This window comes from Vanellus vanellus (assembly GCF_965231255.1).
Source record: "Vanellus vanellus genome assembly, contig: HAP1_SCAFFOLD_911, whole genome shotgun sequence".
In the NCBI taxonomy this organism is placed as follows: domain Eukaryota; kingdom Metazoa; phylum Chordata; class Aves; order Charadriiformes; family Charadriidae; genus Vanellus; species Vanellus vanellus.
This window is the reverse complement of record NW_028128850.1, coordinates 57040-73229: the sequence shown is the minus strand read 5'-3', so window position 1 is coordinate 73229 and position 16190 is coordinate 57040. Positions and strand designations below refer to the sequence as shown.

The window sequence follows — 16190 nt, the reverse complement described above, 5'->3', positions numbered from 1 at the left end:
GGGGAAGGGGGGCGTGGTGTGGGCGGGGGAAAGGGGCGTGGCTCACCGGGGCTATTTGAGCACCTGCCCCGGTCGCGCTTTTTCCAGTTTCTTCCTGCGCTCCGCCGGGATCTCGTCCAGGCTGATGCCGTGATTGCTGGCCCTGAGGGGACACCGCCGCCCGGGGGGGGGGGAAGGGGGGGGGGACAGGTGTCCGGTACCGCCCCCCTCCCCCCCCCCGTGGGGACCCGGGAGTCTGTGTGTCCCCCGGGACACGGGGACCCCCCCCTTAGGGGACCCAGGGACACCCCCCCCCCCCAAAAATGGGCCCCAGGGACCCCCCCCCCAGGGGATTCGGGAGGCTGTGTGTCCCCCCCCCGGGACACGGGGACACCCCCCCCCCCTCCCCCCCCCAAAATGGGCCCCGGGGACACACCCCCCCCCCCCCAAAAATGGGCCCCAGGGACCCCCCCCAGGGGACTCGGGAGTCTGTGTGTCCCCCCCCCGGGACACGGGGACACCCCCCCCCTCCCCCCCCCAAAATGGGCCCCGGGGACCCCCCCTTAGGGGACCCAGGGACACACCCCCCCCCAAAAATGAGCCCCCGGGACCCCCCCAGGGGACTCGGGAGGCTGTGGGTCCCCCCCCCGGGACACGGGGACCCCCCCCTTAGGGGCCCCAGGGACACCCCCCCCCAAAAATGGGCCCCGGGACCCCCCCCAGGGGATTCGGGAGGCTGTGTCCCCCCCCCCGGGACACGGGGGACACCCCCACCCCTCCCCCCCCCAAAATGGGCCTCGGGGACACCCCCCCCCCCCCCCAAAAATGGGCCCCAGGGACCCCCCCAGGGGACTCGGGAGGCTGTGTGTCCCCCCCCGGGACACGGGGACCCCCCCCTTAGGGGCCCCAGGGACACTCCACCTCCCCAAAAATGGGCCCCAGGGACCCCCCCCAGGGGATTCGGGAGGCTGTGTCCCCCCCCCCCCGGGACACGGGGACACCCCCCCCCTCCCCCCCCCCAAAATGAGCCCCGGGGACACCCCCTTAGGGGACCCAGGGACACCTCCCCCCCAAAAATGGGCCCCAGGGACCCCTCCCAGGGGATTCGGGAGGCTGTGTCGTCCCCCCCCCGGGACACGGGGACCCCCCCACCCCTCCCCCCCCCAAAATGGGCCCCGGGGACCCCCCCTTAGGGGACCCAGGGACACACACCCCCCCCAAAAATGGGCCCAGGGACACCCCCCCCCCCCAAAAATGGGCCCCAGGGGACCCCCCCAGGGGACTCAGGAGTCTGTGTGTCGTTCCCATTCCCCCCCGCCCCCCCCCCCCCCCAGGGACACCCCCAAGAGGACCCAGTGGTCTCCTCCCCCCAAAATGGGCCCCAGGGACCCCCCCAGGGGCCCCAGACATCTGCCCCCCCCCCCAAAAAAAAAAAAAAAAGGGGGCCCCAGGGACCCCCCCAGGGACCTCAGACATCTGTGTGTGTCCCCCCCCCCAAAAAAAGGGGACCCAGAGACCCCCCCTTCATGGGACCCAGGAATGCAGGGACCCCCCCAGCCCCCCAGGGACACCCCCCCCCTTCCCCCCCCCCAAAAAGGAACCCAGACCCCCCCCAGAGCCCCCCCGGCGCGCGGCTCACCCGGGCAGGAGGTCGGGGGGGGTGGGGATGGGTTTGGTGAAGCCCTCTCGTCCCACCAACCAGTACGTGTCCTCCACACCCTTCCCCTGGGGGGGGGGGACGGGGACGGGGACAGCCACCGTCAGCCCCCCCCCCCCCCCCCCCCGGGAGGGCAACATGGGGCAAAGGGGGCAATTGGGGGGTCTGAAGGGGCAATTAAGGGGCAACGGGTGGAATAAGGGGGTAATTAGGGGGCAATGGGGGCAATAAGTAACCATGAGAGGGCAACGGGGGCAATAAGGGGTCAACGGGGGCAATGAGGGGGCAACGGGGGCAATAAGGGGTCAACGGGGGCAATGAGGGGTCAACGGGGGCAATGAGGAGTCAACGGGGCAATAAGGGGTCAACGGGGGCAATGAGGGGTCAATGGGGGCAATGAGGGGTCAACGGGGGCAATGAGGGGTCAACGGGGGCAATGAGGGGTCAACAAGGAAAATGAGGGGTCAATGGGGGCAATGAGGGGTCAACGGGGGCAATGAGGGGGCAATGAGGGGTCAACGGGGGCAATGAGGAGACAATGGAGGCAATGAGGGGGCAACGAGGGGTCAACGGGGGCAATGAGGGGGCAACGGGGGCAACGAGGGGTCAACGGGGGCAATGAAGGGTCAACGGGGGCAATAAGGGGTCAACAGGGGCAATAAGGGGTCAACGGGGGCAATGAGGGGTCAACGGGGGCAACGAGGGGTCAACGGGGGTGATAAGGGGTCAACGGGGGCAATAAGGGGTCAACAGGGGCAACGAGGGGGCAATGGGGGCAATGAGGGGTCAACGGGGGCAATGAGGGGTCAACGGGGCAATGAGAGGTCAACGGGGGCAATAAGGGGTCAACGGAGACAATGAGGGTTCAATGGGGGCAATGAGGGGTCAATGGGGGCAATGAGAGGGCAACGGAGACAATGAGGGGTCAACGGGGGCAATGAGGGGTCAACGGGGGCAACGAGGGGTCAACGGGGGCAATGAGGGGGCAACGGGGACAACGAGGGGTCAACGGGGACAACGAGGGGTCAACGGGGGCAATGAGGAGTCAACGGGGGCAATGAGGGGTCAATGGGGGCAATAAGGGGTCAACGGAGACAATGAGGGGTCAACGGGGACAACGAGGGGGCAACGGGGGCAATGAGGGGTCAACGGGGGCAACGAGGGGGCAATGGGGGCAATGAGGGGTCAACGGGGGCAATGAGGGGGCAACGAGGGGTCAACGGGGGCAATGAGGGGTCAACGGGGGCAACGAGGGGGCAATGGGGGCAATGACGGGTCAACGGGGGCAATGAGGGGTCAACGGGGCAATGAGAGGTCAACGGGGGCAATGAGGGGTCAACGGAGACAATGAGGGGTCAATGGGGGCAATGAGGGGTCAACGGGGGCAACGAGGGGTCAACGGGGGTGATAAGGGGTCAACGGGGGCAATGAGGGGTCAACGGGGGCAATGAGAGGGCAACGGGGGCAATGAGGGGTCAACAAGGAAAATGAGGGGTCAATGGGGGCAATGAGGGGCCAATAGGGGCAATGAGGAGTCAACGGGGGCAATAAGGGGTCAACGGGGACAATGAGGGGTCAACGGGGGCAATGAGGGAGTAATGGGGGCAATGAGGAGTCAACGGGGGCAATGAGGAGACAATGGAGGCAATGAGGGGGCAACGAGGGGTCAACGGGGGCAATAAGGGGTCAACAGGGGCAATGAGGGGGCAATGGGGGCAATGAGGGGTCAACGGGGGCAACGAGGGGTCAACGGGGGCAATGAGGGGTCAACGGGGGCAATGAGGAGACAATGGAGGCAACGAGGGGTCAACGGGGGTAATGAGGGGGCAACGGGGGCAATGAGGGGTCAACGGGGGCAATGAGGGGGCAATGAGGGGTCAACGGGGGCAATGAGGAGACAATGGAGGCAACGAGGGGTCAACGGGGGTAATGAGGGGTCAACGGGGGCAATGAGGGGGCAACGGGGGCAACGAGGGGTCAACGGGGGCAATGAGGGGTCAACGGGGGCAATAAGGGGTCAACGGAGACAATGAGGGGTCAATGGGGGCAACGAGGGGTCAACGGGGGCAATGAGGGGTCAACGGGGGCAATGAGGGGGCAACGAGGGGTCAACGGGGGCAATGAGGGGTCAACGGGGGCAACGAGGGGGCAATGGGGGCAATGAGGGGTCAACGGGGGCAATGAGGGGTCAACGGGGCAATGAGAGGGCAACGGGGGCAACGAGGGGTCAACAGGGGTGATAAGGGGTCAACGGGGGCAATAAGGGGTCAACGGGGCAATGAGGGGGCAACGGGGGCAATGAGGGGTCAACGGGGGCAATGAGGGGGCAACGAGGGGTCAACGGGGGCAACGGGGGCAATGAGGGGTCAACGGGGGGCAACAAGGGCACCTTGAGCTCGGTCTTGCCCCGGATGTCCAGCTTGAAGCCCTCCTTCAGGGCCAGCAGGATGGCCACCGTGCGGGCGTTGACGTGGATCCGGTACGCTGCGGGGACACGTCTGTCACCGGGGCCCCGCCCGTGGCCCCCCATCCCCCCCACCCCCCGTGTGGGCCCCCCACCCCCCGTGCGGGGGGACACGGGGGTTGGGGCCACGTGGTGGGACGTGTGGTGGGACCCGTGTTGGGGACACGTGATGAAGAGGACACGCGTGTTGGGGACATGTGAGGGGACACGTGGGGACACCCGTGTTGGGGCCACACACGAGGGGGACACGGAGGTTGGGGACACGTGGTGGGACGTGTGGTGGGGACACGTGACGAAGAGGACACGCGTGTTGGGGACACATGAGGAGACCTGTGGGGACACCCGTGTTGGGGACACGCGAGTGGGACACAGAGGTTGGGGCCACGTGGTGGGACGTGTGTTGGGGACACGTGACGAAGAGGACACGCGTGTTGGGGACACGTGAGGGGACACGCACACGCGTGTGGGGGCCGTCGGGGGGGGGGGGGAGGGGACACTCACGCAGCCCCGTGGACTCCATGCGTGACGCCGTGTTGACCGTGTCCCCGAAGAGGCAGTAGCGCGGCATGGTGAGCCCCACGACGCCGGCCACGCAGGGCCCTGCGGAGGGGCGGGGCCGAGGAGGGGCGTGGTCACGCGTGGGGGGTGGGCGTGGTCACCCCAAGGGCGTGGTCACCCAAAGGGCGAGGCCAAGGCTTGGGGTCATGGAAGGGAAGGGTGCGGTCAAGGAGCCACGGCCAAGCGTTGGCCAAGAGGTGATGAGTTTGGGCGTGGCCAAGGCGGGGCGTGACCATCGCGGGGGTGGGCGTGGCCTTTAGGGGCGTGGCCAGTGGGTGTGGCCTAAGGGTCACGGCCAATGGGTCACAGCCAACGGGACATGACTATCTTGAGGTTGGCCAAGAGGTGTTGAGTTTGGGAGTGGCCAAGACGGGGCGTGACCATCGCGGGGGTGGGCGTGGTCTTTAAGGGCGTGGCCAGTGGGTGTGGCCTAAGGGTCACGGCCAATGGGTCACAGCCAACGGGACATGTCTATCTTGAGGTTGGCCAAGAGGTGACGAGTTTGGGGGTGGCCAAGACGGGGCGTGACCATCGCGGGGGTGGGTGTGGTCTTTGGGGGCGTGGCATTTTGGGGCGTGGCCTTTGGGGGCGTGGCCTTTCGGGGCGTGGCCGGTGGGTCACAGCCAACGGGACATGACTATCTTGAGGTTGGCCAAGAGGTGACGAGTTTGGGGGTGGCCAAGATGGGGCGTGACCATCGCGAGGGTGGGTGTGGTCTTTAGGGGCGTGTCTAAGGGGCGTGGCATTTGGGGGCGTGGCCTTTCGGGGCGTGGCACGTGGGTCACAGCCAACGGGACATGACTATCTTGAGGTTGGCCAAGAGGTGCCGAGTTTGGGGGTGGCCAAGACGGGGCGTGACCATCGTGGGGGTGGGTGTGGTCTTTAGGGGCGTGGCCTTTGGGGGCGTGGCCTTTCGGGGCGTGGCCGGTGGGTCACAGCCAACGGGACATGACTGTCTTGAGGTTGGCCAAGAGGTGACGAGTTTGGGAGTGGCCAAGACGGGGCGTGACCATCGCGGGGGTGGGTGTGGTCTTTAGGGGCGTGGCATTTGGGGGCGTGGCCTTTGGGGGCGTGGCCTTTAGGGGCGTGGCACGTGGGTCACAGCCAATGGGACATGACTATCTTGAGGTTGGCCAAGAGGTGTTGAGTTTGGGAGTGGCCAAGACGGGGCGTGACCATCGCGGGGGTGGGTGTGGTCTTTAGGGGCGTGGCATTTGGGGGCGTGGCCTTTAGGGGCGTGGCCAGAGCCAACTTCCCCCCCCCCCCCCTCCTTCCCCCCCAAGCGTGACCGCCCAACCCCTCTCCCGCCATATTGACCGGTAGCCATAAATGACCGAGCGGTAGCCCCGGGGCGGGATATCATAAGGGGCGTGTCCAGCCAATCAGAGAAGGGGTGGGGTGGGGTGGGGTGGGGGGTGGGGAGGAGTGGGCGTGGCCTTACCGGAGTGGAGGCCGATGCGGATGCGGACGGGCACTTCGGGCATGTGCCTCATTTTGAAGGTACCGACGGAACTGAGGATGTCCAACGACATGTTGGCAATCTCCCCGGCGTGGCGGTTGCCGTTGCGTTTGGGCAACCCCGAGGCCACCATGTAGGCGTCCCCGATGGTCTCCACCTGCGGCCACCGATAGCCCACAGCCCCCACCCCCCCCCCCCAAAAAAAAAGGAGGGGTCAGGGGGCGAGGGGATGCATGTTACAAGCCGGGGAGGGGTGGTGGCCACCATGGCTACCAGAGCCACGCTCCCCTCCCAGGTGGCCACAAGGACCTTGTGGTCCACGTCGCAGGGGATGGTGGCTCTGGTGGCCACAGTCCCCTCACAGGTGGCCCAAAGGACCTCGAGGACCACATCCCAGGAGATGGTGGCTCTGGTGGCCACGGTCCCCTCCCAGGTGGCCACAAGGACCTCAGGGACCACGTCCCAGGAGATGGTGGCTCTGGTGGCCACAGTCACCTCACAGGTGGCCCGAAGGACCTCGGGGACTACGTCCTAGGGGATGGTGGCTCTGGTGGCCACGGTCCCCTCACAGGTGGCCCGAAGGACCTTGGGGACCACGTCCCAGGAGATGGTGGCTCTGGTGGCCACGGTCTCCTCACAGGTGTCCCGTTGCATTTGGGCAACCCCGAGGCCACCATGTAGGCGTCCCCGATGGTCTCCACCTGCGGCCACCGATAGCCCACAGCCCCCACCCCCCCCCCCCCAAAAAAAAAGGAGGGGTCAGGGGGCGAGGGGATGCATGTTACAAGCCAGGGAGGGGTGGTGGCCACCATGGCTACCAGAGCCACACTCCCCTCCCAGGTGGCCCTAAAGACCTCGGGGACCACGTCCCAGGAGATGGTGGCTCTGGTGGCCACAGTCACCTCCCAGGTGGCCCGAAGGATCTCGGGGACTACGTTCTAGGAGATGGTGGCTCTGGTGGCCATGGTCCCCTCCCAGATGGCCCGAAGGACCTCGGGGACCACGTCCTAGGGGATGGTGGCTCTGGTGGCCACGGTCTCCTCCCAGGTGTCCCGTTGCGTTTGGGCAACCCCGAGGCCACCATGTAGGCGTCCCCGATGGTCTCCACCTGCGGCCACCGATAGCCCACAGCCCCCCCCCCCCCCCCCCAAAAAAAAAGGAGGGGTCAGGGGGCGAGGGGATGCATGTTACAAGCCAGGGAGGGGTGGTGGCCACCATGGCTACCAGAGCCACGCTCCCCTCCCAGGTGGCCACAAGGACCTTGTGGTCCACGTCGCAGGAGATGGTGGCTCTGGTGGCCACAGTCACCTCCCAGGTGGCCCTAAGGACCTCGGGGACTACGTTCTAGGAGATGGTGGCTCTGGTGGCCATGGTCCCCTCCAAGATGGCCCGAAGGACCTCGGGGACCACATCCCAGGAGATGGTGGCTCTGGTGGCCACGGTCCCCTCCCAGGTGGCCACAAGGACCTCAGGGACCACGTCCCAGGAGATGGTGGCTCTGGTGGCCACGGTCCCCTCCCAGGTGGCCCGTTGCGTTTGGGCAACCCCGAGGCCACCATGTAGGCGTCCCCGATGGTCTCCACCTGCGGCCACCGATAGCCCACAGCCCCCACCCCCCCCCCCCCAAAAAAAAAGGAGGGGTCAGGGGGCGAGGGGATGCATGTTACAAGCCAGGGAGGGGTGGTGGCCACCATGGCTACCAGAGCCACGCTCCCCTCCCAGGTGGCCACAAGGACCTTGTGGTCCACGTCGCAGGGGATGGTGGCTCTGGTGGCCACGGTCCCCTCCCAGGTGGCCCGAAGGACCTCGGGGACCACGTCCTAGGAGATGGTGGCTCTGGTGGCCACGGTCCCCTCCCAGGTGGCCCAAAGGACATCAGGGACTACATCCCAGGAGATGGTGGCTCTGGTGGCCACGGTCCCCTCCCAGGTGGCCCGAAGGACCTCGGGGACCACATCCCAGGGGATGGTGGCTCTGGTGGCCACGGTCCCCTTCCAGGTGGCCCGAAGGACCTCGGGGACCATGTCCCCGGAGATGGTGGCTCTGGTGGCCATGGTCCCCTCCCAGGTGGCCCGAAGGACCTCGGGGACCACGTCCCAGGAGATGGTGGCTCTGGTGGCCACGGTCACCTCCCAGATGGCCCGAAGGACCTCGGGGACCACGTCCTAGGGGATGGTGGCTCTGGTGGCCATGGTCCCCTCCCAGGTGGCCCTAAGGACCTTGGGGACCCGTTACCACCTCCACTTGGTGGCCGTGGCCCTATATCTACAGGGTGGTGGCCAAAGCACCTGGTGGCACCGTGGCCACCAGAGCCACGGGGTGGACCAATACCCTCATCGATAGCCCTGAGGCCCACGAGGAACCCCGAGGCCATCCTTTGGTGGCCCTTCTCCATCTTTTGGTGGCCCCTCTCCCTCTTTTGGTGGCCCCTCTCCCTCTTTTGATGTCCCCTCCCCTTCATTTCGGTGTCCCCTCCTCTTCATTTTGGTGGCCCCTCTCCCTCTATCTTTTGGTGGCCCCCCTCCCTCTTTTGGTGGCCCCTCTCCCTCTTTTGATGTCCCCCCTCCCTCTTTTGGTGGCCCCTCCCCATCTTTTGATGTCCCCTCTCCCTTCATTTTGGTGTCCCCTCCTCTTCATTTTGGTGGCCCCTCTCCCTCTTTTGATGTCCCCTCCCCTTCATTTTGGTGGCCCCTCTCCCTCTATCTTTTGGTGGCCCCTCTCCCTCTTTTGGTGGCCCCTCTCCCTCTTTCGGTGGCCCCTCTCCCTTCATTTTGGCGGCCCCACCCCTTCATTTCGGTGGCCCCTCTCCATCCTTTAGTGGCCCCTCCCCATCTTTTGATGTCCCCTCTCCCTTCATTTCGGTGTCCCCTCCTCTTCATTTTGGTGGCCCCTCCCCATCTTTTGGTGGCCCCCCTCCCTCTTTTGGTGGCCCCTCTCCCTCTTTTGATGTCCCCCCTCCCTCTTTTGGTGGCCCCTCCCCATCTTTTGATGTCCCCTCCCCTTCATTTCGGTGTCCCCTCCTCTTCATTTTGGTGGCCCCTCTCCCTCTTTTGATGTCCCCTCCCCATCTTTTGGTGGCCCCTCTCCCTCTTTTGGTGGCCCCTCCCCATCTTTCGATGTCCCCTCTCCCTTCATTTCGGTGGCCCCTCTCCCTTCATTTCGGTGGCCCCTCCTCTTCATTTTGGTGGCCCCTTTCCCTCATTTGATGTCCCCTCCCCCTCTTTTGGTGGCCCCTCTCCCTCTTTTGGTGGCCCCTCTCCATCCTTTAGTGGCCCCTCCCCATCTTTCGATGTCCCCTCTCCCTTCATTTCAGTGTCCCCTCTCCCTTCATTTCGGTGGCCCCTCCTCTTCATTTTGGTGGCCCCTCTCCCTCTTTTGGTGGCCCCCCTCCCTCTTTTGGTGGCCCCCCCTCCCTCTTATAGCCGCCCCTCCCTCCATCCCGTACCCGCCGTGCCCCAGAACCCCCCCACCAGGGAGGTGACCCCAAAGAAAGACGGGCGGGAGGTGACCCCGAAAGGCGAGAGGTGACCCCGAGGGGCGGGAAAGCGGTGGCCCCGGCGGGCTAGGGCGGGGGGCGGGGTTGGTAGCCCCCCCCTCACCTTGTAGACGTCGTGGGAGCCGATGATGGCGTCGAAGAGGGTGTAGAGGTCGTTGAGGAGGTCCACCACCTCGATGGGTTCGCTCATGGCCGAGATGGTGGTGAAGCCCACGATGTCGCTGAAGTAGAGGGTCACCTCCTCGAAATACTCCGGTTCCACCGCCGTCCCCATCTTCAGGGCCTCCGCCACCGACCTGTGGGGCCACAGGGGTCACCCCACACCCCACACACCCCACACACCCACCCCACACCCCCCCCACGGGGGACAGCTCGGTGAGGATTATGGTGGCCACCAGCAGGGTAGAGGTTTGGAGATGGACCATGGTGGCCACATGTGGGGTGGGGTGGGGTGGGGTCCTCAGGGCCTCCGCCACCGACCTGTGGGGCCACAGGGGTCACCCCACACCCCCCACACCCCACACACACCCCCCACACACACCCCCCCAAGGGAGAGCTCGGTGAGGATTATGGTGGCCACTTCCAAGGTAGAGGTTGGGAGGTGGACCATGGTGGCCACCTGGGGGTCCTCAGGGCCTCCGCCACCCACCTGTGGGGCCACAGGGGTCACCCCACACCCCACACACCCCACACACCCCACACACCCCCCCCAAGGGGGAGCTCGGTGAAGATCATGGTGGCCACCACCAAGGTAGAGGTTGGGAGGTGGACCATGGTGGCCACCTGGGGGTCCTCAGGGCCTCCGCCACCCACCTGTGGGGCCACAGGGGTCACCCCACACCCCCCACACCCCACACACACACCCCACACCCACAGCCAAGGGAGAGCTCGGTGAAGATCATGGTGGCCACCATCAAGGTAGAGGTTGGGAGGTGGACCATGGCAGCCACTTGGGGGGTGATGTGGGGTGGGGTGGGGTGGGGGGGGTCCTCAGGGCCTCCATCACCGACCTGTGGGGCCACAGGGGTCACCCCACACCCCCCACACCCCACACACACCCCACACACCCACAGCCAAGGGAGAGCTCGGTGAAGATCATGGTGGCCACCATCAAGGTAGAGGTTGGGAGGTGGACCATGGTGGCCACTTGGGGGGTGATGGGGGGTGGGGTGGGGTCCTCAGGGCCTCCGCCACCGACCTGTGGGGCCACAGGGGTCACCCCACACCCCACACACCCCACACACCCCACACACCCCCCCCAAGGGGGAGCTCGGTGAAGATCATGGTGGCCACCACCAAGGTAGAGGTTGGGAGGTGGACCATGGTGGCCACCTGGGGGTCCTCAGGGCCTCCGCCACCCACCTGTGGGGCCACAGGGGTCACCCCACACCCCCCACACCCCACACACCCCACACACCCCACACACACCCCCCCAAGGGGGACAGCTCGGTGAGGATTATGGTGGCCACCACCAAGGTAGAGGTTGGGAGGTGGTCATGGTGGCCACTTGGGGGGTGGGGGGGGTCCTCAGGGCCTCCATCACCGACCTGTGGGGCCACAGGGGTCACCACACACCCCACACCCCACACACACCCCCCCAAGGGGGACAGCTCGGTGAGGATTATGGTGGCCACCACCAAGGTAGAGGTTGGGAGGTGGACCATGGTGGCCACTTGGGGGGTGATGGGGGGTGGGGTGGGGTCCTCAGGGCCTCCGCCACCCACCTGTGGGGCCACAGGGGTCACCCCACACCCCCCACACCCCCCACACCGCACACACCCCACACACACCCCCCAAGAGAGAGCTCGGTGAGGATCATGGTGGCCACCAGCAGGGTAGAGGTTTGGAGGTGGTCCATGGTGGCCACTTGGGGGGTGATGTGGGGTGGGGTGGGGTCCTCAGGGCCTCCGCCACCGACCTTTGGGGCCACAGGGGTCACCCCACACCCCACACACCCCACACACCCCCACACCCAAGGGAGAGCTCGGTGAGGATCATGGTGGCCACCACCAAGGTAGAGGTTGGGAGGTGGACCATGGTGGCCACTTGGGGGGTGATGTGGGGTGGGGTGGGGTCCTCAGGGCCTCCGCCACCGACCTGTGGGGCCACAGGGGTCACCCCACACCCCCCACACCCCACACACACACCCCACACACCCACACCCAAGGGGGAGCTCGGTGAAGATCATGGTGGCCACCACCAAGGTAGAGGTTGGGAGGTGGACCATGGTGGCCACTTGGGGGGTGATGGGGGGTGGGGTGGGGTCCTCAGGGCCTCCGCCACCCACCTGTGGGGCCACAGGGGTCACCCCACACCCCCCACACCCCACACACCCCACACACCCCACACACACCCACAGCCAAGGGAGAGCTCGGTGAGGATCATGGTGGCCACCATCAAGGTAGAGGTTGGGAGGTGGACCATGGTGGCCACATGTGGGGTGGGGTGGGGTCCTCAGGGCCTCCACCACCAACCTGTGGGGCCACAGGGGTCACCCCACACCCCCCACACCCCACACACCCCACACACACCCCCCACACCCACAGCCAAGGGAGAGCTCGGTGAAGATCATGGTGGCCACCACCAAGGTAGAGGTTGGGAGGTGGACTACGGTGGCCACCTGGGGGTCCTCAGGGCCTCCGCCACCGACCTATGGGGCCACAGGGGTCACCCCACACCCCACACACCCCACACACCCCACACACCCCCCAAGGGAGAGCTCAGTGAGGATCATGGTGGCCACCACCAAGGTAGAGGTTGGGAGGTGGACCATGGTGGCCACTTGGGGGGTGGGGGGGGGGTGGGGGGGGTCCTCAGGCACCGGTGGGGCTGTGGGGATAATGGGGAGGACTGGGGGTGTGGGTGGCACCGCTATGGGGTGGGGAGGGGGGCAACTCCTATGTGGGCCCGGTGGCCACCTCGACCATCTCCAGCCCCATAGATGTGGGTGGGATCTATGGGTCGTGGCCAACTCCAACCCACCCCCAGTGGCCACCTCGCCCCCCTCCAGCCCCATAGATATGGGTGGTGTCTGTGGGGACATGGCCAACTCCAACCCATTCCTGGTGGTCACCTCAACCATCTCCAGCCCCACAGATGTGGGTGGGATCTATGGGTTGTGGCTACCCTGAACCCATCCCCGGTGGCCACCTCGACCATCTCCAGCCCCACAGATGTGGGTGGCATCTATGGGTCGTGGCCACCCCCAACCCACCCCCAGTGGCCACCTTGACTCTCTCCAGCCCCATAGATGTGGGTGGGATCTATGGGTCGTGGCCACCCCCAACCCACCCCCAGTGGCCACCTTGACTCTCTCCAGCCCCATAGATATGGGTGGGATCTATGGGTCATGGCCACCCCCAACCCACCCCCAGTGACCACCTCGCCCCCCTCCAGCCCCACAGATGTGGGTGACATCTATGGGTCGTGGCCACCCCCAACCCACCCCCTGTGGCCACCTTGACTCTCTCCAGCCCCATAGATGTGGGTGGGATCTATGGGTCGTGGCCAACTCCAACCCATTCCTGGTGGCCACCTTGACTCTCTCCAGCCCCACAGATACAGGTGGCGTCTATGGGTCGTGGCCACCCCCAACCCACCCCCAGTGACCACCTCAACCCCCTCCAGCCCCACAGATGTGGGTGGCATCTATGGGTCGTGGCCACCCCAAACCCATCCCCAGTGGCCACCTTGACTCTCTCCAGCCCCATAGATGTGGGTGGGATCTATGGGTCACGGCCAACTCCAACCCACCCCCAGTGGCCACCTCGACCATCTCCAGCCCCACAGATATGGGTGGGATCTATGGGTCGTGGCTACCCCAAACCCATCCCCAGTGGCCACCTCGCCCCCCTCCAGCCCCACAGATATGGGTGGGATCTATGGGTCGTGGCTAGCCCGAACCCATCCCCAGTGGCCACCTCGCCCCCCTCCAGCCCCATAGATATGGGTGGCATCTATGGGTCGTGGCCAACTCCAACCCATTCCTGGTGGCCACCTCAACCCCCTCCAGCCCCACAGATGTGGGTGGCATCTATGGGTCATGGCCACCCCCAACCCACCCCCAGTGACCACCTCAACCCCCTCCAGCCCCACAGATGTGGGTGGGATCTATGGGTCGTGGCCACCCCCAACCCACCCCCAGTGACCACCTCGCCCCCCTCCAGCCCCATAGATGTGGGTGGGATCTATGGGTCATGGCTACCCCCAACCCACCCCCAGTGACCACCTCAACCCCCTCCAGCCCCACAGATGTGGGTGGGATCTATGGGTCGTGGCCAACTCCAACCCATTCCTGGTGGCCACCTCAACCCCCTCCAGCCCCACAGATGTGGGTGGCATCTATGGGTCATGGCCACCCCCAACCCACCCCCAGTGACCACCTCACCCCCCTCCAGCCCCACACAACCCACAGCAGATCCCCCCACCCCACCGCTCCCCCCCCCCCCCAACCCCCCCCCAGACCTCGACCTACCATGGACTGACCACCACCCTCCCAACCCCAGCCCCACATCCCTCCGCCCCCCCCCCACCCCCCGGCTTTCCCTGCCCCACGGCGACCCACGGCGGCAGCATCTGGGTGAGGAGCTTATCCGTCTTCTGCTTCTCGATCTCCAACTCCTCCGTCCGTTCCCGGATGAGGTCCTCCAAATTACTGGAATACTGTTCCAACATGCGCAACATGGAGTCGATGATGTTGGTCTTCCGCCCCTTATTGATGCTCTTGAACTATGGGGGAGATCCCGCCCCACGGCGACCTCAGGCTCAGCCCGCCCCACGGCGGCCCCCAAGGCCCTCCCGCCCCACAGGCGGTAGGGAGACCTCAACCGCTTCAGGTCCAACGGAACAGGGAGCGGTTCCGTCTCAACTCGTAACGTGGGGTCCCGCTGCCCCATAGAGGTCCCGCCCCACAGCTCGGGACCCACAGACACCATATGGGTCCCACCCCACACCTCAGGACCCACAGAAGCCGCACTGGTCCCACCCCACACTTCAGTTCCAACAGAACACGTACTGGTTCCGTCTCAACCCATAACGTGGGTCCCACCACCCCATAGCAGTCCTGCCCCACACCTCAGGACTCACAGACACTGTATGGGTCCCGCCCCACACCTCGGGACCCACAGAAGCCGCCCCACACCTCGGGACCCACAGAAGCCGCACTGGTCCCGCCCCACACTTGAGGTCCAACAGAACAGGTATTGGTTCCATCTCAACTCATAACTTGGGGTCCACCGCCCCATAGCGGTCCCGCCCCACACCTCGGGACCCACAGACACCGTACTGGTCCTGCCCCACACCTCGGGACCCACAGACACCATACGGCTCCCGCCCCACACCTCGGGACCCACAGAAGCCACACTGGTCCCACCCCACACCTCAGGTCCAACAGAACACGTACTGGTTCCGTCTCAACCCATAACGTGGGTCCCACCGCCCCATAGAGGTCCCGCCCCACACCTCGGGACCCACAGAAGCCATACCGGTCCCTATCACCCCATAGTGGTCCATATCACCCCATACTGGTCCGTGTCATCCCATACTGGTCCATATCACCCCATACTGGTCCATATCACCCCACACTGATCCCGTATCACCCCATACTGGTCCATATCACCCCATACTGGTCCTGTATCACCCCATACTGGTCCATATCATCCCATACCGGTCCATATCACCCCATACTGATCCCGTATCGCCCCATACTGGTCCATATCCCCCCATAGTGGTCCATACTGCCCCATTCTTGCCCCATATCACCCCATCCTGATCCCGTATGGCCCCATACTGGTCCATATCACCCCATACTGGTCCATATCATCCCATCCTGATCCCGTCTCACCCCATAGTGGTCCATATCACCCCATACTGGTCCATATCATCCCATACCGGTCCATATCACCCCATCCTGATCCCGTATCACCCCATACTGGTCCATATCACCCCATACTGGTCCTGTATCACCCCATACTGGTCCATATCACCCCATACTGGTCCATATCATCCCATACTGGTCCCATATCACTCCATAGTGGTCCATATCACCCCATACTGATCCCGTATCGCCCCATACTGGTCCATATCCCCCCATAGTGGTCCATACTGCCCCGTTCTTGCCCCGTCTCACCCCATCCTGATCCCATCTCACCCCATACTGGTCCATATCACCCCATACTGGTCCATATCATCCCATACTGGTCCCATATCACCCCATACTGATCCCGTATCGCCCCATACTGGTCCATATCCCCCCATAGTGGTCCATACTGCCCCGTTCTTGCCCCGTCTCACCCCATCCTGATCCCATCTCACCCCATACTGGTCCATATCACCCCATACTGGTCCATATCATCCCATACCGGTCCATATCACCCCATACTGATCCCGTATCACCCCATACTGGTCCATATCTCCCCATAGTGGTCCATACTGCCCCATTCTTGCCCCATATCACCCCATCCTGATCCCGTCTCACTCCATAGTGGTCCGTATCCCCCCATACTGGTCCATACTGCCCCATACTGGTCCATATCACCCCATACTGGTCCATATCACCCCATCCTGTTCCCGTATCACC

At 65.1% G+C, this 16190-nt stretch overlaps 1 protein-coding gene across 1 annotated transcript in view; it reads right to left on the bottom strand.

Moving 5' to 3' along the window:
* Window positions 1–51: 51 nt before the first annotated feature.
* The window catches only part of LOC309684007 (retinal guanylyl cyclase 1-like), a gene marked incomplete at both ends in the record, with an annotated part of 43137 nt that continues 26998 nt past the window's right edge, over window positions 52–16190 (bottom strand). Inside the window, 7 exons of the mRNA XM_082499974.1 lie at window positions 52–142; window positions 1619–1704; window positions 4026–4120; window positions 4602–4700; window positions 6100–6274; window positions 9717–9909; window positions 14178–14341. Coding sequence (XP_082356100.1) covers window positions 52–142; window positions 1619–1704; window positions 4026–4120; window positions 4602–4700; window positions 6100–6274; window positions 9717–9909; window positions 14178–14341 — 903 coding nt within the window. The remainder of the gene's footprint in view (window positions 143–1618; window positions 1705–4025; window positions 4121–4601; window positions 4701–6099; window positions 6275–9716; window positions 9910–14177; window positions 14342–16190) is intronic.